We start from the raw sequence: 25580 nt of genomic DNA, 5'->3' as shown, positions 1-25580 counted from the left end.
TGAAGTGTTCTGGAACAGTGTTGTAAATACAACTTAACCACTGATTTCTAGTCGTGTCGTCTTTTGGAAGGCCAAACAAAGTAGTTTCGCTTTCACAACAAAACACAGCGTCACACACGGCGGGCTAGAGTCAGCGGAGGCGGGCGGGCTTGAGAATGGGTTTGCGGCAACCACATGTGACGACCCCGGGCTGGACTCCGCTTCGTCCACGGTGAAAGCCAATCCGGTGATCCACAGCGCAAAGTTGATGTATTTCCTCAGCTACCAGCACGGTTCAGCTCCAGGCATGACGAAGCAGATATCGTCCTCTTTTGGAAAGCCAAACAAAATAGTTTCGCTTTCACAACGAAACACACAGCGCCTTCACGACATGGCGGCGGCAACAACAATACTACAGCGAGAATAAAAGTTACACCTTCTTTCTTTGCGTGAACATTTGGGCGGCATTATGCAAATCTTCCCACATTGTGACATAGATATGTGGGGGCGTGTTAGAACGAGCCGTTTTAGGTAGGTGTGGCTGACTCTTAACTTTTATAAAGAATATCTCTTTGGATTTGAGACTTTAGTCTTTGCAACTTTACAGATCTTCATTGTGCACCAAGAGCTTGTAACACTCCAAAGAGAAAGAAAAAATTTAAATCGCATCATATGACCCCTTTAAGACGTGGATATTCATTCATCTGTCATTGGTGTTTAAGCAAGACCATTCGAAAGACTAAAAGAAACCATTTTCTGCTAATCTAGTTAGCGCTAATTTGCTTTCCCTTTTCAGAGCAACCTCTTTTCTTCTGTGAGGAACTCCATAACCAGGAAGCAGAGGAGGGCGAGACAGCCTTCCTTTGCTGTGAGCTCTCTAAACCTGGAGTTGAAGTGCAGTGGAAGAAGGGAGCAATACGATTGAGACCAGGAGACAAATATGAGATGAAACAAGATGACTGCAAAGCACAGCTACAGATCCATGACCTGACACGTCAGGATAGTGGCACATACAAGTGCTGCTCTGGAAGCCTGGTTACCACAGCATCCATTGTAGTCAAAGGTAAGAATCGTGAAATTACAGGGCCATACTATGATGTTGTGAAAAAGTATTTGCCCTCTTCTGATTTACTGTACAATATTAAAATACATATTTAAAAATAAAAACAAAATGAAATAACATAAACATAAACAAATTTGCTTATTTATTAAAGACGTTTTAATTCCTAAAGACTGAATAATTGAAAGATTACAATTTATTTTTCAGAACATCCTTTGTACTTCATCAAGATGCTTGAGTGTCAAGAAGCAGAAGAGGGCGAAACTGCCTTACTTTGCTGTGAGCTTTCCAAACCTGGGGCTGCCGTACAGTGGAAGAAGGGATCTGTGCTGCTAAAGCCTGGAAGGAAGTATGAAATAAAGCAGAATGGTAGTGAACTGCAGCTTCAGATCCATGAGCTCACAAGCCAAGACAATTGTGTCTACACATGCTCTGTTGGTAGTCTAGTGACTTCAGCTTCTCTGGAAGTGAAAGGTATGGTATATTCAATTTAGCTTCCAAGATGAGTTGTCAGAGTACACATCAATTAACATACTTATTTGCTGCATCCAGAACAACCTCTGTTTTTCTGTGAGGAGCTCCAAAAGCAAGAAGTAGAAGAGGGTGAGACTGCCATTCTGAGCTGTGAGCTCTCTAAACCTGGAGTGGAAGTGCAGTGGAGGAAGGGAATTGTTTTGCTTCGACCAGGAAACAAATATGAGATGAAGCAAGATGGCTGTAAATTACAGCTTCTGATACATGAGCTCAACAGTCAGGACAGTGGTGTCTACAAATGTTGTGCTGGTAACTTGGTGACCACAGCATCTATCGATGTGAAAGGTATGTGTTTTTCTATAATGAAAATTCTACAAAATTGTTAAATCGACTTACTCTTGAATAAAATACAGAAAAGTAGAGATGCAACAATCTATGCACTGGATAGGAAAACGAGTAAGTATGGAGCAATCCAGCATAAGATTAGCTTTATTTCAGGTAGTAGAAATTGTTAAAAATGTATTTGGTGTTCTCCAGAATCACCAGTTGTCTTCCAAGAGGAGCTCCAAAGCCTTGAAGCAGAGGAAGGTGAGACGGCCACCCTGACCTGTGAGCTCTCTAAACCTGGAGTTGCTGTGCAGTGGAAGAAGGCAGCAGTGTTGCTAAAGCCAGGCAACAAGTATGCGATGAAACAAGATGGCTGTCTACAACAGCTTCAAATATATGACCTGAAACATGAAGATAATGGCTCGTATAAATGTTGTGCTGGCAGTCTGGTGACAACTGCTTCACTTGTGGTAAAGGGTAAGGGACATAAAAATATTCAGACATAAAAATCACTCAATCATTAATCTTTTTTTTATCTTTCCAGTTGTCTTACAGTAAAGCATGAATGCATACTTTTTGTTTGCCTTCTACAGAACAACCCTTGTTCTTTTCCAAGGAGCTCCAAAACCAAGAAGCAGAAGAGGGTAGGACAGCAATATTTTGCTCTGAGCTCTCTAAACCTGGAGTTTCTGTACAGTGGAAGAAGGGAACAGTGTTGCTGAAGCCTAGTAGAAAATATGGGATTAAAGAGGATGGTTGTCAACTGCAGCTTCAGATACATGAGCTAACAGTTCAGGACAGTGGGGCCTACAAATGTTGTGCTGGTAGCCTGGTCACAACTGGATCTCTTGTGATAAAAGGTAATTCAAATGCCAATTTTCCACATTTTGACCTTTGACATAAGAATTGATTAATTTTAGCAAGAAACAAATTGACACATGAACAGATTAAAAACATGTATGCTTTTGTTTTCCCTCTACAGAAAAACCATTGTACTTCTCGGAGGAGCTCCAAAACCATAAAGCAGAGGAGGGTAAGACAGCCATATTGTGCTGCGAGCTCTCTAAACCTGGAGTTTCAGTGCAGTGGAAAAAGGGAACAGTGCTTTTGAAGCCTAGTAACAAATATGAGATTAAAGAGGTTGGCCGCAATCTACAGCTTCAGATCCATGAGCTAACAGCTCAGGACAGTGGGGCCTACCAATGTTGTGCTGGGAACCTGGTCACAACTGCTTCTCTTGTAATAACAGGTAAATGGATTATTCACATGCCTACTTTTTATATAAAGTATATGTTTAATAGAAAACAAATAGACACATGAATAGATTATAGACATATATGCTTTTGTTTTCCCTCTACAGAAAAGCCATTGTTCTTCTCTGAGGAGCTCCAAAACCAAGAAGCAGAGGAGGGTAAGACAGTCACACTGCACTGTGAGCTCTCTAAACCTGGAGATTCAGTGCAATGGAAGAAGGGAACAGTTTTGTTGAAGGCTAGTAAAAAATACGAGATAAAACAGGATGGCCGTGAACTACAGCTTCAGATCAATGAGCTAACAGCTCAAGACAGTGGGTCCTACAAATGTTGTGTTGGGAAACTTGTCACAACTGCTTCTCTTGTGGTTAAAGGTGAGTGAATTATTCAAAAACAATTTTTCCATACTTTGATGTTTGACATAATCAATTAATTAATTAATTCATACGTACTTTTTTCTGCTGAGCATGTAAAGACAGAGACATTTTTGTTTTCCTCTTCCAGAACAGCCATTGTTCTTCTCTGAGGAGCTCCAAAACCAAGAAGCAGAGGAGGGTAAGACAGTCACACTGCACTGTGAGCTCTCTAAACCTGGAATTTCAGTGCAGTGGAAAAAGGGAACAGTGCTTTTAAAGCCTAGTAAAAAATATGAAATTAAACAGGATGGCCGTCACAACTGCTTCTCTTGTGGTTAAAGGTGAGTGAATTATTCAAAAACAATTTTTCCATACTTTGATGTTTGACATAATCAATTAATTAATTAATTCATACGTACTTTTTTCTGCTGAGCATGTAAAGACAGAGATATTTTTGTTTTCCTCTTCCAGAACAGCCATTGTTCTTCTCTGAGGAGCTCCAAAACCAAGACGCAGAGGAGGGTAACACAGTTACATTGCACTGTGAGCTCTCTAAACCTGGAATTTCAGTGCAGTGGAAAAAGGGAACAGTGCTTTTAAAGCCTAGTAAAAAATATGAAATTAAACAGGATGGCCAGCAGCTACAGCTTCAGATCCATGAGCTAACAACTCAGGACCGTGGGGCCTACAAATGTTGTGTTGGGAGCCTTGTCACAACTGCTTCTCTTGTGGTAAAAGGTGAGTGAAGTTATTCAAGTGTGATATCTGTAAGTATGGTGTTTGGTATAACCATTTTTTGGACTGTTTATGTGTTCAGTTTTTTTCTGTTGAGCATGTAAAGATGTAGATATTTTTTTATTTTCCCTCACCAGAACATCCCTTGTTCTTCTCTGAGGAGCTCCAAAACCAAGAAGCAGAGGAGGGTAAGACAGTCACATTGTGCTGTGTGCTCTCCAAACCTGGAGTTTCAGTGCAGTGGAAGAAGGGGACAGTGCTTTTGAAGCCTAGTAAAAAATATGGGATAAAACAGGATGGCCGTCAGCTACAGCTTCAGATCCATGAGCTAACAGTCCAGGACAGTGGGGACTACAAATGTTGTGTTGGAAACCTGGTCACAACTGCTTCTTTTGTGGTAAAAGGTAAGTGAATTATGCAAATACCATTTTTCACAATTTGACTTTTGAAATAAGAATTAATTCATTAATCTGTTCATGTGTTTATTTGTTTTTGTTGAACGTGTGACAACATATGTTTTTGTTTTTCCCTCTCAAGAAAAGCCATTGTTCTTCTCTGATGAGCTCCAAAACCAAGAAGCAGAGGAGAGTAAGACAGCCATATTGTGCTGTGTGCTCTCTAAACCTGGAGTTCCAGTGCAATGGAAGAAGGGAACAGTGCTTTTGAAACCTAATAAAAAATATGAGATAAAACAGGATGGCCGTCAACTACAGCTTTGTATCCATGAGCTAACAACTCAAGACAGTGGGGCCTACAAATGTTGTGTTGGAAGCCTTGTGACTACTTGCTCTGTTACAGTGAATGGTATAAAACATGTTTAAGTGAAAAAGTACTTTCCATGTAGAGCACTCTTACAACCTTAATTGCTATTAAATCAGCACTTTATGATAATTCGTTAAGAGCACATGATTTGTGAATATAGCCACAAAAGGTAGAAACATGAAATGTATTTTTATTTCCCCATGTCCAGAGCAACCAATATTCTTCTGCAAGAACCTCCAAAGCCTTGAAGCAGAGGAAGGTGAGACAGTCACCCTGACCTGTGAGCTCTCTAAACCTGGAGTTGCTGTGCAGTGGAAGAAGGGAACAGTGTGGCTAAAACCTGGAAACAAGTATGAAATGAAACAAGATGGCTGTGTGCTACAACTCCAGATACGTGACCTGAAAAGTGATGATAGTGGCTCTTATAAATGTTGTACTGGTAGTATGGTGACAACTGCTTCTCTTGTGGTAAAGGGTGAGTGATTTTTTTATAGATGTAACAAAGGAATGAGTTCATTAGTCTATTCATTTGTCAATTTTTTCTGGTAGGCATGTAAACATATTTTTGTTTTCCCCCACTAGAACATCCCTTGTTCTTCTCTAAGGAGCTCCAAAACCAAGAAGCAGAGGAGGGTAAGACAGTCACATTGCACTGTGAGCTCTCTAAACCTGGAGTTTCTGTGCAGTGGAAGAAGGGAGCAGTAATACTTAAACCAGGTAAAAAATATGAGATAAAACAGGATTGCCACCAACTACAGCTTCAAATCCATGAAGTAACAGCTCAGGACAGTGGGGTCTACAAATGCTGTGCTGGAAGCCTGGCAACTAATGGTTCAGTTAAAGTGACAGGTACAGATATTATTTTAGTGAAACATGTATCTGCACTTTTTGTCCATGTAGAACTTTTTTCATACATGGAAGAAACCACACTTTTTTTTCCCCCCCGCACGCACAGAGCAACCTGTATTCTTCTGCAAGAACCTTCAAAACCTTGAATCTGAAGAAGGTGAAACTGCATTCCTGACATGTGAGCTCTCAAAACCTGGAGTTGCCGTGCAGTGGAAAAAGGGATCAGTGTTGCTAAAACCAGGAAACAAGTATGAGATGAAACAGAATGGCTCTGAATTACACCTTCAAATCCATGATTTAAAATGTCAGGACAGTGGTGTCTACAAATGCTGTGCTGCTAGGATGGAGACAACAGCTTCTGTTGTTGTAAAAGGTACATTTATGTGCATTTCCATTTTTGCCAAATTTAAATTTTTGCTTAAAACTTTACTTAGAATTCAAAACAAGTATTATTGCATTTCCTATATTTTTACACCAGAAGCTCCACCTAAAATTAAAGATATCCCTCAAGCCCCACCAAGAATAAAAGGAAAAAACATTATGGAAGAAACACACAGTGGTCTAGTCCATAAGAAACAAGCTGCAGTCATTGAGGAATCAGCCATCTCTATCTTAGAGCCATCAGAGGTTCACTTCCAGGATCTCTGTGAGAAACTCACAGATGACCAGGAAGTCAAGAGAAAATCATTGGTGAGACAAAAGGGAAAAGATGTGAGTTCCAAAATGGTTATCAATGAGTCTAGTTGCACCATGGGAGAACCTGAAATTCCTTCTCTTGCAACCAATGTACCTGAAGAACAAAGAAAGAAGGAGTTGGACACAGATTCCAAATGGGTTACTAAGATTTCTGTGGACCATCACAATGAAGAGATCTCAGGACAAGTTCAAAAGAAAACTCCAAGCATAGATACAAATGAACAGAGCAAGGAACCACCCAGAGACATTCCCCTGCCTCCACCGCGGTCAAAGGGTAAGACAACACATCCAGATGATTCACTCCAAGATCAGCACAGTGTTAAAGACCCAACTCTTGACAAGAGAGGCAAGGAACAAGATGTTGTCATTGAGGCTACTGTGGAGACCACAAAGTCATCAAAGCATGTTGACCTAACAGTGTCACTCCCTAAAGAGAATGTGTCCCAGCTACATGCTGAAACCAAAAGGCAGCCCTTTGTTTTGGAAGCAAAGATCCAAGATATGGACATAAAACAAACTGTGAATACCACTTTGAAGAAATCAGAACATGGCTTGTATACCCCAGTCTTCAAAGAGATACCAGCGAAACACATTGAATCATCTCAGGAACAACCATGTCATTTAGAAGGAAAAAATCAGTATATCAAACAGAAATCAACTGTAAAAAAGGAACCAAAGAAAGAGCAAATTGTGAACAAGGAAACAGAGTTGGAAGAATTTGCCCTGCATACAAATAAAAAGAAGGCACCAAAACAGAAATCACTGGATAAGAATGCAGCATATGAAAATCAAAGTGTCCAATCTGAAAAGAGATCAGAAACTGAAAAGGTTCAATCCATGAATGAACATCATGAAACCATAGCACCAAGTATTGCAATTACAAGCCAGAAACACAAAGAACAAATCCTTTGTGCACAAAGAGACACCACAATGCCCGTTAGAGATGTGCAGAAGGAATTACAGGCAGGTGAACTGAATTTACCACACATTGATAGTGGAGAACTGAAACATGTCAAGCAGGCTGTGGATGAACATCATGGAAAAGTACCAAAGCATGTTACCGGAAAAGCGACAAATATTACAATTGCAAGCCAATTTAAAGAAGAAATAATTCCTGCAGAGAAAGCTACAACAATGTCCATTAGGGATGTGCAAAGGGATTCAAAGGAAGTGGAACCAAACTTACTACTCATTGATAGCGGAGAGGAGAAAAATGTGAAGCAGGTCATAGATGAACATAACGTAAAAGTACCAAAGCATGTTAAGGAAAAGGCACCAAGCATTACAAGACAGCAGTTAAGAGACCAAATAATTCCTGCAGAGAAAGCTATAACAATATCTTTTAGGGAAGTGCAGAAGGCATCACAGGAAGTTGAACCAAACTTGCCACACATGGACAATAAAGATCAGAAAAATGTGAAGGAGGTTGTCCTTGAAGGACAGAAGGAAGATGTTTCCAGAGGATCGAACACTCAACCTGAGGAGATGATGCCAGAGCAGATCACAAGTGTGAATACTGACAAACAGAAGAGTTTAAAAGCAGAACACGGTGGTCCTGGTATAGACATAGATTTTGAAGATGAGCCAGAGATGCTTGAGGCTGCGATTAAAATACAAGCTGCTTTCAAGGGCTACAAAACTAGAAAGGACATGCAGCTCATCTTTAAAGAAGTGTTCAAGAACCAGAATATTGATCTTGGTGGCACTGCATTCCTAGAGTGTGTTGTGGAAGGTAAAATAAGCACTGTGCGTTGGCTTAAAGATGGAGTAGATCTCAAGCCTGGGGAAAGGCACAAAATCACCCATAATGCCTATGGTAGGTGTCTTCTAGAAATTTCCAGCTTTACAAACAAAGATGCTGGAATCTACACATGCGAAGTTGCAAACAATTTTGGAGCAATTAGTTACAATGGGAATGTGATAGTGGGTAAACCACAGAAGTCATCACAAACAATTCAGACTGCACAAACACCAGGTACAGAAATGATCTCTGAGAAAGAGGTTTTGCCAACAATTAACACTGAAGAGGAGTCATTGAGACTCGTCTATGACCTACCGGCAGATGACACCTACAGCAAGATCCAGGAGAAAAGGAGAAGTCTAATTTCAGTCAGCTCTAGTGAGTTGTCTAAATATTCTGTCTGTTTCAAAGTGTTTATTATACTTTTATGCTATATAATAAAAGCAAGATTAGGTCTGCACTGATATTAACTTCTGGCTGATGCCACTAAAGACAATAATTATTCCATGTATTATGTCATGTTCTATGACTGATTAATGGCAGCTAATCGGAAAAGATAATCTAAAATTAAATAAATACAAATTAAACAAAAAAGAAACAACTGGAAAATGTGATTAGTATTAGAATTTTGCACATCAGTAGCAGCTGAACATTTTAGTTTTTTATAATTCTGCATCCTCTTTAGTATCCTGTTACTCAGATTATGACACAGCCCCAGATGTTGAGACAGAATACCAATCTAGGTAAGTTTTACATTGTAAAGACCTCACAAGGGCTCTTAATTATAAAGAATGATAGCAGTGTAAGAGCATTTTTCACTTATTTGTACTTTGGAATAATACTTTGCAATGTTTTTTTTTAATTAATATGTTCTCAAACAGAGGAAGTAAAGAGGCAGGGAAGTCAAAAACTGAGGCTTCTACTACTCAGACTTGTGAAGAAGAAAAAATTATTAGTGTACAATCCCCAAAGAATACAGACCAGCTAAAAGTGAAAGGTCAGTTCTATTGGTACTACAAGTTATGTTTTAAAGCTCAGAGATAATTTAATAATATGCACCTAATAGCAGTTTGAGAAGCTTGATATGCTGTACCTTGTGGACTTCTGTATTGTTGCGTTTGTATTTGGCATAGGTGGTGATTCACAGAGCCAGACACCCTCACCCAAACGCATGCATTCCTACAAGTCCTCTGCAAATGCTGAGTCGTTCTCTGAGTCAGATGGAGATGAGGATAGAGGAGAGGTAGCAACTTTTTATAATAAATTAACAATAATAATAATAAACTTCAATTATTGGAACTAATAATTCAATAATTGTACATATTGTAGCTCAGAGTGCTTTAGAAACAAGTGAAAAGTAAATCATAAAATGCACTGATATGGAGCATATGTGTTTGTCACCTTGTAGACCTTTGATATTTATGTAGCCAAAAGTGATTGTCAGCCTCTGGGAGGAAACAAAGAGGCTTTTGTACTAAAGGAAGGCCAGTTTGTGGAGGTCCTGGACTCAGCCCATCCTGTGAGGTGGCTTGTCCGTACAAAGCCAACCAAGATCACACCATCCCGTCAAGGCTGGGTATCCCCTGCGTACCTAGAAAAGAAGACAAGGGTGAATTAATGTGTGTGTATATAAATGGTATAAAATGTTGTTACATTATTTTAATAATATTTCATTTTTTTCTCTAAGGAAATATTTTCATTGGCCCATGAAGCAGAGACAAAAGAATCCGCTGAGAAAGGCAAAACAGTTTTTACAAAGGATGAGCACAGTTTGATCCAAAGGTAAATCAGAAGTTCAAAGTCTTACAAGACTGATCGTTTTTAGTTTAAGTTTTTCATATATATAGAATTTTGATGTATTTTTTTGTATTTTTTTCATTATTTCAGCTTCACTTAAAGGGGTCATATGATGTGATTTCAAGTTTTCCTTTCTCTTTGGAGTGTTACAAGCTCTTGGTGCATAAAGAAGATCTGTAAAGTTGCAAAGACTAAAGTCTCAAATCCAAAGAGATATTCTTTATAAAAGTTAAGAGTCAGCCACGCCTACCTAAAACGGCTCATTCTAACACGCCCCCACATATCTACGTCACTATGTGGAAATATTAGCATAATGCCGCCCTCAGGAACAGCAGTCATGTTGATGCAGCCATATCAGGGAGACGCTGTGTTTCAGTGCAAAAGCAAGAGCACTTTATTTGGCCTTCGGAAGTAGATGCAATTAGGAATCATTGGTTAAGATTTATTTACAACAGAACAGCACAACCCAGATGTTCGATTTGTGCAACGCATTTTATGGACGACATGTTTTTGAACCTAGAAAAGTACAAGGCTGACTGTGCACAAAGGATATTTCTAAAAAAAAAAAAGGGGCAATTCCGACTTTGCTATGACGATCTGGCGCTTCTAAATCAGCGACTGTAGGTATGTTTTGTTACTAGTTTAAGTATTTGTTATTGACTGTTCAAATGCGGAGTTTTGCGCAGCGCAGAGTAACGCGTTGTGTGTGTGTGTGTGTGTGAGGCTAACATCACAGGAGAGTGAACTGCCTGTCAGAAATCATAGCACGTCAGCTGTCTTAACTGCCGCTTGTGTACTGCATCATCACTGTGTCTGTTACGCGACTCTGTTCCCCTTTCAGGCTTGAACTGATGGTAAAACTAACTACATTATTTACTGTCTTGAAATTTACTTTGAAAGCTTGAAGCTCGCGATTATGGTAAGGGGCTTTACATTTCCGACGTGTGCTTGTGGTGCACTGGGTCAGCTGGCCAATCAGAGCAGACTGCGCTTGTCAAAGGAGGGTTTTTGTTGAAAACGACGTATTTGAGAGAGGCGGGGCATAGAGGACCTACAATAATGTACAGTATTTGAAAAAGAATGTGTCTTTTGAACATTAAAGCATGTCAACATATTCTGTTACACCAAATACACAAAATAATGATCTTTAAAATAGCATCATATGACCCCTTTAAGAATGCACAGATTACAAATAACAATGTCTTTATTGTTTATTTTATTATTAGGTTTTGTGAAACCCTAAATTGACTAACTTGATGCTTTTTTTATTATTTCCAGTCGCTTGATCAAGGGACTCCTTGATGGTGAGAATAATTTTGTGCGCGAGATGATCTTCTTTGTAGAGCACCATTTACAATACTTAGAGACAAGCTCTCAAGTTCCTCTCACCATCCTAAGTCAAAAAGAGTACATATTCCTCAATATCAGAGATATTGCAAGTTTCCATGAATGGTAAATACATCTCTTTTGTTCTATAATATAATATAATATAATATAATATAATATAATATAATCCCGTTCACATTGTGGTTTTAACTTCTTTGTCCCTCTGTCCCTCCATCACAGCTGTATTCTCCCTAAGCTGGAGATGTGTTTCTCAGATGATGATGTAGCACAGTGTTTTGTCAGTTATGCACTGGACTTTGAGATGTATCTCCAGTACATTACAGGCCTGCCCCAAGCCGAGGCTTGCATCTCAGACAAAAACACACAGCATTTCTTCAAGGCAAGAGCACATACTGTTTTAAGTTTGGCAGAAAGTGATCCTTCTTTTAAATTATGTGAAGTATCTTATAATAAACCAAAATTATTTTTCTACTGTGTTCCAGCAATATGCAAACACAGAGTTGGCACATTTGGATACCAAGGTCTTCAGCGTTAGCACGTATTTGCAGAGACCCATGGAGAGAATTCAAACATACAAAAATGTACTTAAGGTGTGGTAGCTTAATCATTTTCTTTAACACACACACACACACATATATACAGTATATATATATATATATATATATATATATGAATTAGATTCAACAGCCATTCAAATGTTGGGGTCAGTCTGTGTTTAAATATATTCACACACAAACAGCAAAAAACAAAACAATATTTAAAAAGTCGTAATTATTGCTTTCAATACAGCCTGTTAGCAGCTTCCATTTTTGTGTTTTTAGGAGCTGATCAGGAACAAAGCAAAAAGCGGACAGAACTGTTGCCTGCTGGAGGATGCCTTTGCCATTATTTCCAGCTTGCCTTGGCATGCAGAGAACTTGCATCATCTGTCCATGATTGAGAATTACCCTGCACCTCTCAAGGGGCTTGGAGAACCCACTAGACAGGTACTGTATCATTATACCCTGAACCTCTTTGTTTGCTGGTTGACAGGGTGACAAGTGTGAGTAAGGATTGGAAGGTATCATTCTGCTAATGATAGTGTCAATGTGTTTCCAGGGCCATTTTACAGTATGGGAGGAAATTCCTGAGGTCAAAATCTCTCAAAGAGGACATCGCCGCCACGTCTTTCTCTTCAAAGATTGTGTTGTCTTCTGCAAGCCGAAGAGAGAACTTGGCACATACACTGAGGCCTACATATTCAAGAATAAGATGAAGGCATAATCAGATATGCATTTATTAGTATAGCATTTTTTTGTAATGCAGAACTTTTGCAGTCTATTCTACATGCTGTCCTACTGAAAACATACTGTAGCTAAATGTCACTGATGAAATTCAATCTAAATGCAGTTCAATTAAAAGGTTCACCTTGCATTTGAAAAGATATGCATATAGTACACTGCGCATGTAATATCATGAATATCATGGCAGCACTAATCACTGCAGTCCATTTCACATCCATTCCAAATGCATTTGCTTTCTTCACAGCTGAGTGATATTGATGTAAAGGATACAGTGGAAGGAGATGACAGGTCATTTGGTCTTTGGCACGAGCACCGGGGAATGGTGAGAAAAATCATTCTGCAAGCTCGATCCATCCTCCTCCGCCTCTCCTGGCTCAAAGATCTGAGAGACCTGCAGCAGCGCAGCAAACAGCCCACTTGGAGTAAGTTAGGACACAGAAGAGCAAACTTAAGAATAAATCTGTTTTGACTGCTTGAAATGATTGCATGTTTGCAACACCTCTTTGTTTTATATTTACAGCTGTCCCATGCTTTGAGCAGCATCTTACTGACTATCCAGCAAAGCTTGGACAAACTGTAAAGCTGGTCTGCAAAGTCACTGGTACACCAAAACCAGTAATAAAGTGGTATAAAGGTGAATAATACTATCTATGTGTGTGTATAAATATAGAAAGTTAACATTTACATAGTGTATAAATGAGTTCTGCTGATGTGCTGTCTTCAGATGGCCATGCTGTGAAAGAAGACGAGCATCACATTACATCAGAAGGACAGTTAGGTGCTTGTTATCTTGTACTGACTGGTGTCATAGAGGCGGACTCAGGTCAATACATGTGTTATGCAACCAATCATGCAGGGAACGCAAGCACTCTGGCTAATATCATGATTGATGGTAAGTTTTTGAGAAATTGTTATTATGGCCATCTGTTATAATGTTTGTATTCATTTCCAAACACATGTCTTGCATTTACACTACTGTTCAAAAATTGGGGTCAGTAAGATTTCTTTTACATAGTTTTATTCAGGAAGGATGTATTACGTATGTTGATCAAAAACTGTTCTTTTCATCATTTAATCCTGAAAATATTAGGCAGCACATATTTGCAAAACTGATCATAAGAAAAATGACTTGTGCATCGTAAAAGTATATTAGAATTACTTCTATAGGATCATGTGACACTGAAGACTGGAGTAAAGGCTGCTGAAAATTAAGCGTTGTCATCACAGGAATAATTTACATTTTAAAATGTATTAAAATAGAAAACAGTTATTTGAAATTGTAATCATATTTCACAATATTACTTATTTCCTGTATTTTTGATCCTGCAACCTTGGTGAGCATAAGAAACTTTTCAAAAATATTAAAAAATATTCCTGATCCCAAACTTTTGAATGATAGTGTAAGAAGTTTTAAAGGTGACACAGTAAAGAATAGGTTAAGAAAAATTGAGAAAAGGTTTTTGTTTCCCACAGTGCCTCCAAGTTTTACAACCAGATTACAGAACTCAGTGCTTGTAAAGGGACAAGATGTGCAGTTCAGGTGCTCCACACAATCTGCTCCTTTACCATCAATAAGGTACTGGTTCCATTCACTTTATTCATATTAATGTAATGGCATTTATTTGGACATAAAAAAGCTCAGACAGTCTATATGCACAGGTGGTTTAAGGATGGCATTCAGCTTGAGGATAACAAGAAACACCAGATTCAGTCTGATGTCCAAACAGGAATTCTCACTCTCACTATAAAGAGAGCTGAAGAGGCAGATCTAGGTCAATACCAGTGTGAGGTATCAGAGTCTTTTGCTACTTTTTGATGACTTTACATCATATATGGATCCCATTATATACTTTTTCTCTGTGTTTATGATACAGCTACAGAATGAAGTGGGCACTGCCAAGTGTAAAGTTGAACTCTGCCCTCCAGCACCATTACCTGTGACAGTCAGGACCCAAAAGCAATCACAAACTACCCCAACTCCAGGTAGGATGAAGAGGAATATGAACAGCAATTGCTGTTTAAGGCAGAGAAGGTGTGTATTTGGCCACTAAGTCTCACCATGTGTTGGTGGGCACCAGTAGGCTTTGAAGGAGCACATACCACAATCATCTCCAACTCCGACTTCCCACCCATTCCTCATGTTCCGTCACTGGAACACCAGATCTTCTGAATGTCCATTCCACTCCTCTAACAACTAGCTTTGTAGTCTGGAGACCATTTTCAAAATTAAAATCATATGTATTAATAAAATGTACTTTTATGTTGTGCTGAATTTCACCAACAGTTTCCCATTTTCAAGAGCTTCTTGGTCTGGAAGAAACCTTTGATGGGATCACTCAAACTATCAAAAACTTCATCGGCCATCTTCATAGAGGCATCTGCATTGCATTATGTCATTGGAAACATTTACTTACATTATAATATTGCATTTTTTATATGTACATATACAATACCTTTCAAAAGTTTGGGGTCGGTAAAATTCCTTAATGTTTTTTACAAATGTTTTGCTATACTTATCAAGGCTATATTTATTTAAAATAAAAATACAGTAAAACAGTTGTGAAATATTATTACAATTTAAAATAACTGTTTTCTATTTTAATATATTTTAAAATGTAATTTATTCCTGTGATGGCAAAGCTGATTTTTCAGCAGCCTTTACTCCAGTCTTCAGTGTCACATGATCCTTCAGAAATTATTCTAATATGCTGATTTTTTCAGGATATTTTGATGAATAGAAAATTCTAAAATTGAGAAGACTTAAAAGTTTTGAGTGTTTTGAGGCATTTATTTGAAATATAAATAGTTTATTATAAATGTCTGTATTGTTGTTTTTGCTAAATGCTAAATGAAAGTATTAATTAAATAAACAAACAAATCTTACTGACCCCAATGTTTGGAACTGTAGTGTAAGGTTTCATTTTATTTGTCTTTAATTCATTTAGTATTAAATAAAACTGCATGCTACTTCATATATCATATGTACAGTATACAGTATCATATCATGCATTTTCTTTAATATACCTTTGTGGTTATATGTTTTCATTTATACATTATGTGGTTCATAAGCAGCTTTTGAACACTTGTCAATCATGTGCATTTCCACATCCAGTTTAACACACTTTCCATCCCATTTCCTTTATAGTCACAGAGCAGGAGACTAAAGGTCTGATCAAAATCATCATGTAAGTGTCTTCACACAGATGCCTCAGCATTTTGCATGCATGCTACTTTCCCTTTTTTCTTTCTTTCTGTCTCTTTTCTTCTCCTTGTCTGTTCCACATATCTGTTTATATACACGTTCTCATGGTTTCCCGGTCAGTGCATGCTCTGCTAACATGCCACGTCCATCTTCAAAGCTGGTTATGTGCTAAGACTCAAGCCTGGCTGCAGATAGGGCCAAGTGGCTCTTTGCGCTGCTTGTGAGGCAATGTGACTGTATACATGTGATCTGTGACTTTAAACCAGTGGTCGGGAAAGGTTATGTCACTTCTTGCACTGTTTGTATACCTGTCCTTATACGGGTAAGTGTTTATATTATTTTACAGTTGAGTTTAGAGAGGAAATGAAACCAAATATTCTACTTCATCCCTTATTTAAAGCTGATTGTATGACCACAGACCTTAATTTAATTAATTAATAAGTATTGTTAACATTTTAAATTTTTTATGTTTGCATTATTTATGTAAGTACAGTTATTTATTATTGTTATTTAGTTTAAGTATTTACTTAGGGCATTATATAAAGCTTTATCTAAATTAAAAAATATTATATATTTTGAATAGATTATATTTATTTTTTACAGTATACACTACCATTAAAAGTTTTGGGTCGGTAAGATTTTTTAAAATGTTTTTGAAAGAAGTCTCTTATCCTCATCAAGGCTGCATTTATTTGATCAAAAATACTGTAGAAACATTAATATTGTGAAATATTATTGCAGTTTAAAATCATTTTACTATATTTAAAGATGCAATTTATTGCTGTGATCGCAAAGCTGTAACTCCATTCTTTGATAAATAGAAAGTGCAAAAGAACAGAATTAGTTTGAAATAGAAATCTTTTGTAAAGTTTTACATGTCTTAAATGCCTTAACCGTTAGTGTATGTAAAATGAAATTATTTTGATCAGTTTGACAATCTAAATGTTTTCAAATAGAGCCCCAGTCAGAAGGTTGGTCCAGTTCCTTTGTGAAGAACCTGTTTCATATACTCTTTCAGCCTGGAAATCCTGAACCGTAAGTTTACATACAGTCTGTCTAATCTGTGGGCTATAAACATAGTCTTTATTATGTATAGTTTAATTATACTGCATGCATGCTGTACTGTGTGGTTCTTTAAGCAGTGATATTCAGGACAGTTGATTATCTCATTTTACTGTCTGTCAATCAATTTAATGCAAAATGTGTGGTACTGAAGACCTGCTGCTGGCGTTGAAGACACACAAACACTTAAAGAACAGGATGACATGGAGAGGCAAGTACAGGCGGCACAGGAAGCGGGACCCATGGAGCCTGAGGAACACTTTTACTCAGACACAGAGGAGGAATTTCTGACAGGTACAGACTATATGAGGTTTATAATCAACTTGTGTGAAAAATTATCACCAGAGGAATTTGTCAATCTATCATTTATTTACTCAGAGCCTCCAGCTGTGCAAGTGACCATTGAAGACCTGACAGTCCGGCCTGGTCAGCCTGCAACATTCTCCGCCATTATTACTGGCCAGCCCACCCCAGATATTCAGTGGTTTAAGGTATTATAAATACAAAACGGTAACAATGCTTACTGATTTTGTTATGTTATGATGGAAACTCAATAATCTTTACTTGTATTTACTGCAGTGAAATGTATTTATTTGGTTTTCTGCAGGATGACAAGGAAATCTTATCCAGTGACTACACAGAAATATTTCAAAGTAGTGCACGTTGCTCCCTCACTTTGCTAAATACTCAAATAGAGGATTGTGGCACCTACACCTGCATAGCTATTAACAGTGCAGGACAAGCATCTTGCCTCGGCAAACTCAGTGTTGACACAGGTGAGTTGGAAAGCTTTATTATTACCATCCATTTTGTCTGTACAAACTCTAAATGTCTGTTGCCAAGGAATAGTGTGTTTAAGTAAATTAATTTGTTTCTTTTTCAGGTCCAGATGACATTGAGGAAGAGAGAGAAGTGGAGTTTGGAAAAAGACGGAAATTACATTCTGTATATGATATTCATGAAGAGATAGGGAGGTAATATCATCATATAAATCTTGACGTTTATGTAATCTAGCATTAACTCATTTTTTAAATATTAAATGTTAATGTAATATCTGATTTGTTGTAAGGCATCCTTTTTAGCCCTTATTAACATTTTTCTCTTTTTTTTCTGGATAACCAGGGGCACTTTTGGAGTGGTTAAAAAAGTCACACACAAGGCGAGTGGTGAATGTTTTGCTGCTAAGTTCCTTCCACTCAGAAGCAGCACGCGGACCAGAGTGTTCCAGGAGAGAGACCTACTGTCCCGTCTAGCTCACCGCAGACTAGCATGCCTCTTGGACTTTTTCGCTACAAGACGCACACTGGTGTTGGTTGTAGAATTGTAGGATTTGATTTTTTCTTGCTTTTTTAAATTATTCAGTGATTACCATTAGCTTTTTCAAAATGTAATCAAATTTATACATTTATTTTTTCCTCTCCCACAGATGTTCTACACAGGGGTTACTAGATCATTTGTTTTTAAAGGGATCAGTTTCAGAGAGGGAGGTAATATTGAGAAATCATTGAATGTCATTTTATACAGTAATCAAGAAAATATGATAATTATTATTCATTGTTTTAGGTCCAGTTATATATTCAGCAGGTTCTGGAGGGCATTGGATACATACACAGTATGAACATCTTACATCTGGATATCAAAGTAAGTGATTATACTTAATTTATATTAGTAGGAATTATAGTTATATTGCAGTATTATTAGTATTATAAGTGGCATTAATTTAAGTATCAATATTCACACACAGGATACTGAAAGACCATCCTTTTCTGAAATTGGACTAATTGGTGTCTTTGGTAAAGACATCTTCTGACCTGTGGCTGTCATTCTAACATTTTGTCAAACTTATTTTTAAACCTCTTCTTTGCAGACAGACAATATCCTAATGGAGTCCCCTGCGAGAGAAGACATCCAAATCTGTGATTTTGGCTTCTGCCAGGAAATTGACAACTCCAGACACCAGTACAGCAAGTTTGGGACACCTGAATTTGTTGCACCAGAAATTGTCCACCAAGAACCTGTGACAGTAGCCACTGATATCTGGTAAACAAATTACTGTGGCTTGTTGCAAATTGTGGTGAACAGAATTCCTCATATTCATAAATGCAATTCTGTCCTTTTACTGCTTGGTGAATTTTTTCATTATTAATTTATTCAGGTCTCTTGGTGTGGTTACTTACCTATGGTGAGTGCATTGAAGAAATGGAGCAAGCAGATATTTTTCTGTTTTTCTTTATGTTTTCTCTGTGTGCTGCGATGTTGTATGGCCATAAAATCTAGAAATAATTGTACTGTTAGAAAATATTAAGTGTTTTCTTGAATATTGCTTTTTTTCTGGGTAGCTTAACATGCCACTGTCCTTTCTTCGGGGAGAATGACCGTTCTACACTGATGAAGGTCGCTGAGGGCGTGCTGTACTGGGACACACCTGAGATCACAAACAGAAGTGTGGAGGCACAGGACTTCCTACATAGGGTTCTACAGCCAGACCCAGAGTAAGCTCTGCTTACTTGCATGTAATTTAAGTTTTTGTGAGCAGCAGTTGATAAACTTGCTTTGTTTCACCTTCACAGAGTGAGACCCTCTGCATCTGAGTGTTTGAGTCATGAGTGGTTTCAGGTAGGTAGTCATCTGTGTTTATACCAACAAGCAAACATAAAATAAGTTGTGTGCACAAATAAGTTAAAATTGACATTCATCAGAAATGTAATTATTTTTAGGGTTATTATGAAGATGAAGAACCTGAGGACATAAATACCAAAAATCTAAAATCTTTTATTTCAAGAAGAAAATGGCAGGTAAGATTTGAAATGACTTCCTTTGCCATTGATTATCCAGGAAAAATTTCTTCTTTCATGTCTTTTCCGTGCTTCTTCCCTTTTCTTTCAGCGTTCCTTGACATGTCTCGGCTCGGTTCTGACTTTGAGACCAATCCCAGAGTTGTTGGAGGCTCCTCTGCATGACGTTTCGATTACAGCTACAAGGGAAACCCAGGAGCTCAGCAGCACCTCCCTAAGTAGTGGATCCTCCTCAGAGTTTGATGAAGCAGATGCTTGGGACTTCTTCCAACAGGTGAGCCAGGAGGATGAAGATGACCTGGAAGAAGAGGAAGAATATGACCCATACACTCATGTGTCAAAGACGCCCACAGTTTTAAAACGGGATGAAGAAGATGTGCTTATTGCTGAGGACCGCATTCACAGTGGCCCGCTGGTGATTTCCACGTCCACACCATCAACAGAGCCAGTCAGTTTGGAGAGGAGGGACAGTAGCCCCTATCTTCACCTCTCTGAGAGAGATGAAGGATTGGATCCCATACCACGTCGTATCCTCATCAAGAGCACTTTTTATTGCAGCTCCGAGCAGCTCTCACCCATGTCTGCTCGTCACATGACGCTTCGGGATAAAATCCAAGCTAAAAAGCAAGAGCGTGGCCGTAAACCCCTCCGTGCCAGCCTCTCCGGCAGGTTAAATGAGCCCCTCATAGAGTATGTAGAAGATTCCCCAGATTTAGAAGCTAATCGTAACCAAAGAAGAGGATCAATGCATTCATCTATCCTGAAGTCAAGTTCATTTGATAGTGGAGTGAGCGCTGCCCATCCAAGCATACACACCCAGAGAAGAAGCAGGTCATTAGATGTATACACACAATGCTCTCCAACTTCAACTGAGCCAACAGTGCAAGGAGAGGATGAGCATGATGTTGAAGAAAGCCAGAAACCAGATGTCACTGATGAAGAAGAGGAGAAAACTGAAGAAGTCCAAGTGAGAAGGAAACTTTGCCGTCGCTCTGCGTTTTTGTCAAAGGGATTCACAAAGTTATGAAATTGTTTTCTGATTTTTAACCAGAAAGTCCAGTCAAACCATCCAGGCCAGATGTCATTCAGCTAGCAGGAGGAGGAGTGCTTGTGTTCTGGAAACCTGTGCCATCAAAAGAACTTGTCACATATTGTATTCAGTATAGTGTAAATGGTAAGAATACATACTGAGAATATACATCCTGTATTATGAGCATTGTTTTTCATTGTGTTTTTCCATGGTGCTTCATAAAGAAAGTTTTGTCCTTTATATTAGGTGTGGAGTGGAGAATGTTGGCAGAGAATGTTACAGACAGCTGTTTTACAGTAAATGCCCTTCCGAGAGGACCGGGATATATGTTCAGAGTGTCCCATAACACCAAGACAGGGTTGGCACCTTTTAGTGACCCTTCACCACCAGCCTTTATGGCCACGCCTTATGAAGGTAGAGACTTGCTGGAAATATTACTTATTTTTATCCAAAAGTACTTAAAATGTATTACCTCACCCTACATCTTTAAATATGTACACCCTATTATCTTTAAATATAATGCAATCATCTCCTTTCATAAAATAAATGGAATATTCTCAGAATATGGTCATATAAAGGAGTTTACTTCAAGGAAATTTAAATAAAGTTAATTTATTGTAATTTATTACAAATAATTTATTTTATTTCATTTTATTTTTTCAGACTCTCACAATCCTCTCATTAAAATGGAATCTATTGGGTCAAAGGTCACTGTACCTGGAGGTCTTGGCACTGAGAAATCTTACAGCTTCCTGTCTGAAATCAACAGGTACTTGACATCATATATATATATATATATATATATATATATATGTGTGTGTGTGTGTGTGTGTGTGTGTGTGTGTGTGTGTATATTTTGAATATTTACACCTCTTTAATAAGTTATGTAAACTCAATTTTATGGGCTAGTTCACACTGCCACAACAAACACTTCTAAAATAGTATTTGGGTTTTGTTGGACGAGTGTGTTTTTAATCTTGCTGGTGTTTGTTGGGACAGTATGAACCAGCCTTTATAGTATTTAAACTCTAATACTTTAGTATTTAAGCTTTACATAGCTTTAATGAATCCATATAAATATGAAATGAAAGCAGAGTTGTTGACTCACAAAACGCTGATTACCATTATTTCCGGTTTTATGTTGCTCATTTAAGTACATAATCTTGTGTCTCTGTTGACAGAGGCCGTTTCAGTGTGGTAATGCAGTGTGAGGATAGCCGCAGCTCTCAGATGTTAGCCGCTAAGATGACACTTTACAGACCAGAGCAGAGGCAGTTGGTTTTAAGGGAATATCAACTGCTTCGCCGACTGAACCACCCTCGAATTGTCCAGCTGCAGTCGGCCATTCTCACTCCCAGCTTCCTGGTGCTTATAGAGGAGCTGTGCTCAGGACGAGAGCTTCTTTATAACCTTGCAGAAAGGTGAGAGTAATACTGTTTAAAGGGTTCTGTTCAATTATGTAGTCCTATAAATTACAAATTATATATTGACTGATACTAGTGAAAATCATTCTCTTTAACAGTCAGTGTTGTACAAAGTTACCTTACTCTTTACTCTTGATGGCCTACAGGAATCTATATTCAGAAACACAGGTGACTGACCTACTAGAGCAGATTCTGAGTGCTGTGGATTACTTGCACAGCAGACGCATTGTACACCTGGACCTAAAGTCGGACAACATGCTTGTGACGGGCCGAAATGTAGTGAAGATTGTGGATTTGGGCTCTGCTCAGCCCTTCACTCCAGGACAGGCACTAAACATTGAACACATCAAAGAAATGACAGATAATAAAGGTATATCAATGATACTGTATTATGATCTAGAATTTGTTGCTGTGTTTTTATTCAGTCATTATAGATTACTGTTGCAAAGTTTGGGGTCAGTTTAGTCGAATTGTTTAATGTTTTGAAATGCATACCAAACTTGCATTTATTTGATCAAAAATACGTTCAAAAGCAGTAATATTGTGACATCTTATTTAATTATTATTAAATAGCATTAAAATAACCGTTTTAATCTATTTTAAAATGTAATTTATTCTTGTGATGAAATTTTTTAGTATTATCATGTTGAAAACAATTGTGCTGCTAATTATTACATTTTTACTATTACATTTGGTCAATTTAATGCATCCTTGTTAAATAAAAGTATTAATTTCTTTAAAAAAAAATCTTACTGATCTCAAACTGTTGAATGGTAAATGTACATGGAACTGCTTTCATTTTCGGGGCTGCTTGGCATCTTAAAAAAAAAAAAAGTATCCAGTATCTTATCACCAACAAACCAATTTAGTTTATGAAAAATATTTTCTGTTCTGTTTGTTAGGTTATATTGTCCTTCCTAAAGCTCCTGAAATCTTAGAAGGACAAGGAGTTGGACCTGAAACTGATATCTGGGCTGTTGGCGTTTTGGCTTTTATAATGCAAGTCCTTTCATTCAGTAAATCCATAACCATAAGGAATAGTTACAGCAACCTTAGGGCTTCCCTATCATTCAACCATTATTCATTGATTAACTCAAATTTTCATCTTTAGGTTGAGTGCAGACAGTCCCTTCCATGCTGATATGACTTGGGAGAGGGATCGAAACATCAAAAAAGGCAAGATCCAGTTTAATCGTTGTTACCCAGGTCTCTCAGAGGGAGCCATCAACTTTATGAAGAATACCCTGAGCAACAAAGCCTGGTAAAATTCACAGATGATGTTTGCTTATTTTGAGTGTTTAAATCCAAACAACAGACCGTGAGATTTCATGTCATCATAGTCGGATGATGCTTTAATGGCAGAAAACTAATCAAAACTAATATCATTCTGATTTTCCATCAGTAGACCCAAAACCAATAGTTAAATGTATCCTGCTTCTAAACTTAATGTGTGACTGAATCAGTTAATATGTGGACATAGGCAGTATTTGATGTGGCTTCATGTTTTACCAGGGCAAGACCTACAGCTGCAGAGTGCCTCCAAAACCCCTGGATACAAGGAGACCGTCCTCCCTCCAAACACACTGACTCTGTGGTCTGCTATTCAACAGACAAGCTGCAGGCCTATATCAGGGAACGAGAGGTCAAGCGAGACCACATCCGCACAAAAATTAATCTGCCCCTCCCATAATTCAAGGGACAGAACATATTTGGAGGCTGAAAGTGTTGTGTGAAACTGTGAAATGCTTTTTGTAGTTTTTCTCCCACAAGGAAAGATTATGATGAAAAGCTTTAGCTGTAATGATAATCAATTATATTTCTTTAAATATAACATTTTTCAACACATGTAATCAGGCAATCTGCACGACATGGCTTCAGTTATTGCTTTGTAATCTTTCAAAAATGACATTACTTACATAAACACTGTTTTACAGTAGTGTAAATAAATGTCATTTAAATAGATCAGTGGTAATAGGGCTTTTGGTATGCATATCTATCTATCTATCTATCTATCTATCTATCTATCTATCTATCTATCTATCTATCTATCTATCTATCTATCTATCTATCTATCTATCTATCTATCATGTGAATGTAAGATGTAGAACAGGTTATCACTTTTCACTGTTATCACTATTGAACAGGTTATCACTGCATTATATTACTTGCATTTTTTTTTTGCCCTGTTTTAAAATTATGTGGCACTGCTCTATCAGGGACAATTTTATAGTATGATTTACATGATGTGGTTAAATGCAGTATTTTATTCATCAATTATATTTTTCTCATTTTAATGCTAATTTTACTTAATGTATACAGATTTTATTGGTTTTGGATTGTAGATTTGATTAGAGTGGTAATGTCAATTTAAGGGTTACTGTCGCCTCTCTGCTGTGACGATAATAGTTTCACACAATGCATGTATGTTTTTTGTCTGCAAATTGCCATGCACTTACAATAAATGTAGTATTACACAGTAAAACTTGTTGTTTTGTTTGTTTGAATCTATGCAGTGACAAATTACATATTTAAACACAACCCCCAAAGTAAGTCCTTTTATGAACTCTGGTTGAGGACAGTTTTGTAGATGCACTTCTTCCTTTTGTCCGATAGGTTTGTCCGAACATTTGCACGAGTGTGTCAAGACGCACAGAGGAGCTGACCATCGAAGTGCAGCAATACATTGAACAAACTTATTATAGCATATTGCAAATATACACGGATGGCTCTAAAGATCCTGAATCTGGAAAAACAGCAGCAGCAGTCTACATACCCCAATTCAAAGTCACAATTTCAAAAAGAATTTCAGATCATATATCTGTTTTTACTACTGAGACAATAGCAATATTCCTAGCTCTTCAGTGGATAGAAGAAGTACAGCCAATAAGATCAGTAATTTCTACAGACTCCCTTTCAGTTTTAAATAGCTTGCTACGTGGAATTTCAACAGCAAGCCAAGATATGATTTTTGAAGTGATGCAGAGTCTATTTAGAATAAGACAATCTGGTCTTATGGTAAATTTCCATCACATATGGGTGTGGAAGGAAACGAGGAAGCAGACCATCTGGCTAAACAGGCTCTGAAACGTGCACAAATTGACATTAAAGTGTCAATGAGTAAAGCAGAAGTAAAAGGGTTCATTGCAAATGAAATAAGAAAGAAATGGCAGAAGGAGTGGGATAGTGGAACAAAAGGTAGACACTTTCATCATATTCAAGAGAAAGTAGGTCAAGAAAGAAGAAAGTTTGGCAACAGGAAAGAAGACGTTTTAATGTCAAGAATGCGTATTGGACATTGTTCGTTAAATCAGTGTCTGTATAGAATGGGGAAGCATGAAACTGGAAATTGTGACAAATGTGGTCATGCAGAATCAGTAGAACATGTACTTATAGAGTGTGATGCATATG

The 25580-nt window shown here is 37.8% G+C and overlaps 1 protein-coding gene across 1 annotated transcript in view; it reads left to right on the top strand.

Moving 5' to 3' along the window:
* Positions 1–24170, top strand: part of obscna (obscurin, cytoskeletal calmodulin and titin-interacting RhoGEF a) — a 49900-nt gene extending 25730 nt beyond the window's left edge. Inside the window, exons 33-84 of the mRNA XM_016273086.1 lie at positions 776–1042; positions 1247–1513; positions 1592–1858; positions 2051–2317; positions 2434–2700; positions 2823–3089; positions 3201–3467; positions 3921–4187; positions 4322–4588; positions 4722–4988; positions 5155–5421; positions 5529–5795; positions 5902–6168; positions 6274–8610; positions 8918–8975; positions 9114–9229; positions 9366–9475; positions 9641–9841; positions 9920–10014; positions 11308–11481; positions 11596–11755; positions 11859–11966; positions 12198–12362; positions 12475–12633; positions 12904–13081; positions 13180–13293; positions 13384–13551; positions 14133–14235; positions 14319–14448; positions 14534–14642; positions 16818–16896; positions 17078–17217; positions 17302–17414; positions 17531–17699; positions 17807–17897; positions 18046–18246; positions 18350–18410; positions 18487–18564; positions 18791–18963; positions 19079–19105; positions 19263–19415; positions 19494–19539; positions 19641–19718; positions 19810–20738; positions 20774–20892; positions 20995–21162; positions 21412–21517; positions 21930–22169; positions 22319–22542; positions 23075–23171; positions 23284–23433; positions 23685–24170. Of these exons, the coding sequence (XP_016128572.1) occupies positions 776–1042; positions 1247–1513; positions 1592–1858; positions 2051–2317; positions 2434–2700; positions 2823–3089; positions 3201–3467; positions 3921–4187; positions 4322–4588; positions 4722–4988; positions 5155–5421; positions 5529–5795; positions 5902–6168; positions 6274–8610; positions 8918–8975; positions 9114–9229; positions 9366–9475; positions 9641–9841; positions 9920–10014; positions 11308–11481; positions 11596–11755; positions 11859–11966; positions 12198–12362; positions 12475–12633; positions 12904–13081; positions 13180–13293; positions 13384–13551; positions 14133–14235; positions 14319–14448; positions 14534–14642; positions 16818–16896; positions 17078–17217; positions 17302–17414; positions 17531–17699; positions 17807–17897; positions 18046–18246; positions 18350–18410; positions 18487–18564; positions 18791–18963; positions 19079–19105; positions 19263–19415; positions 19494–19539; positions 19641–19718; positions 19810–20738; positions 20774–20892; positions 20995–21162; positions 21412–21517; positions 21930–22169; positions 22319–22542; positions 23075–23171; positions 23284–23433; positions 23685–23862 (11576 nt within the window). The 3' untranslated portion in view covers positions 23863–24170. The remainder of the gene's footprint in view (positions 1–775; positions 1043–1246; positions 1514–1591; positions 1859–2050; positions 2318–2433; positions 2701–2822; positions 3090–3200; positions 3468–3920; positions 4188–4321; positions 4589–4721; positions 4989–5154; positions 5422–5528; positions 5796–5901; positions 6169–6273; positions 8611–8917; positions 8976–9113; positions 9230–9365; positions 9476–9640; positions 9842–9919; positions 10015–11307; positions 11482–11595; positions 11756–11858; positions 11967–12197; positions 12363–12474; positions 12634–12903; positions 13082–13179; positions 13294–13383; positions 13552–14132; positions 14236–14318; positions 14449–14533; positions 14643–16817; positions 16897–17077; positions 17218–17301; positions 17415–17530; positions 17700–17806; positions 17898–18045; positions 18247–18349; positions 18411–18486; positions 18565–18790; positions 18964–19078; positions 19106–19262; positions 19416–19493; positions 19540–19640; positions 19719–19809; positions 20739–20773; positions 20893–20994; positions 21163–21411; positions 21518–21929; positions 22170–22318; positions 22543–23074; positions 23172–23283; positions 23434–23684) is intronic.
* Positions 24171–25580: the final 1410 nt, after the last annotated feature.

Source organism: Sinocyclocheilus grahami, unplaced genomic scaffold (genome assembly GCF_001515645.1).
Source record: "Sinocyclocheilus grahami isolate Dianchi unplaced genomic scaffold, SAMN03320097.WGS_v1.1 scaffold75.1, whole genome shotgun sequence".
In the NCBI taxonomy this organism is placed as follows: domain Eukaryota; kingdom Metazoa; phylum Chordata; class Actinopteri; order Cypriniformes; family Cyprinidae; genus Sinocyclocheilus; species Sinocyclocheilus grahami.
This window is presented reverse-complemented; position numbering and strand designations above follow the sequence as displayed.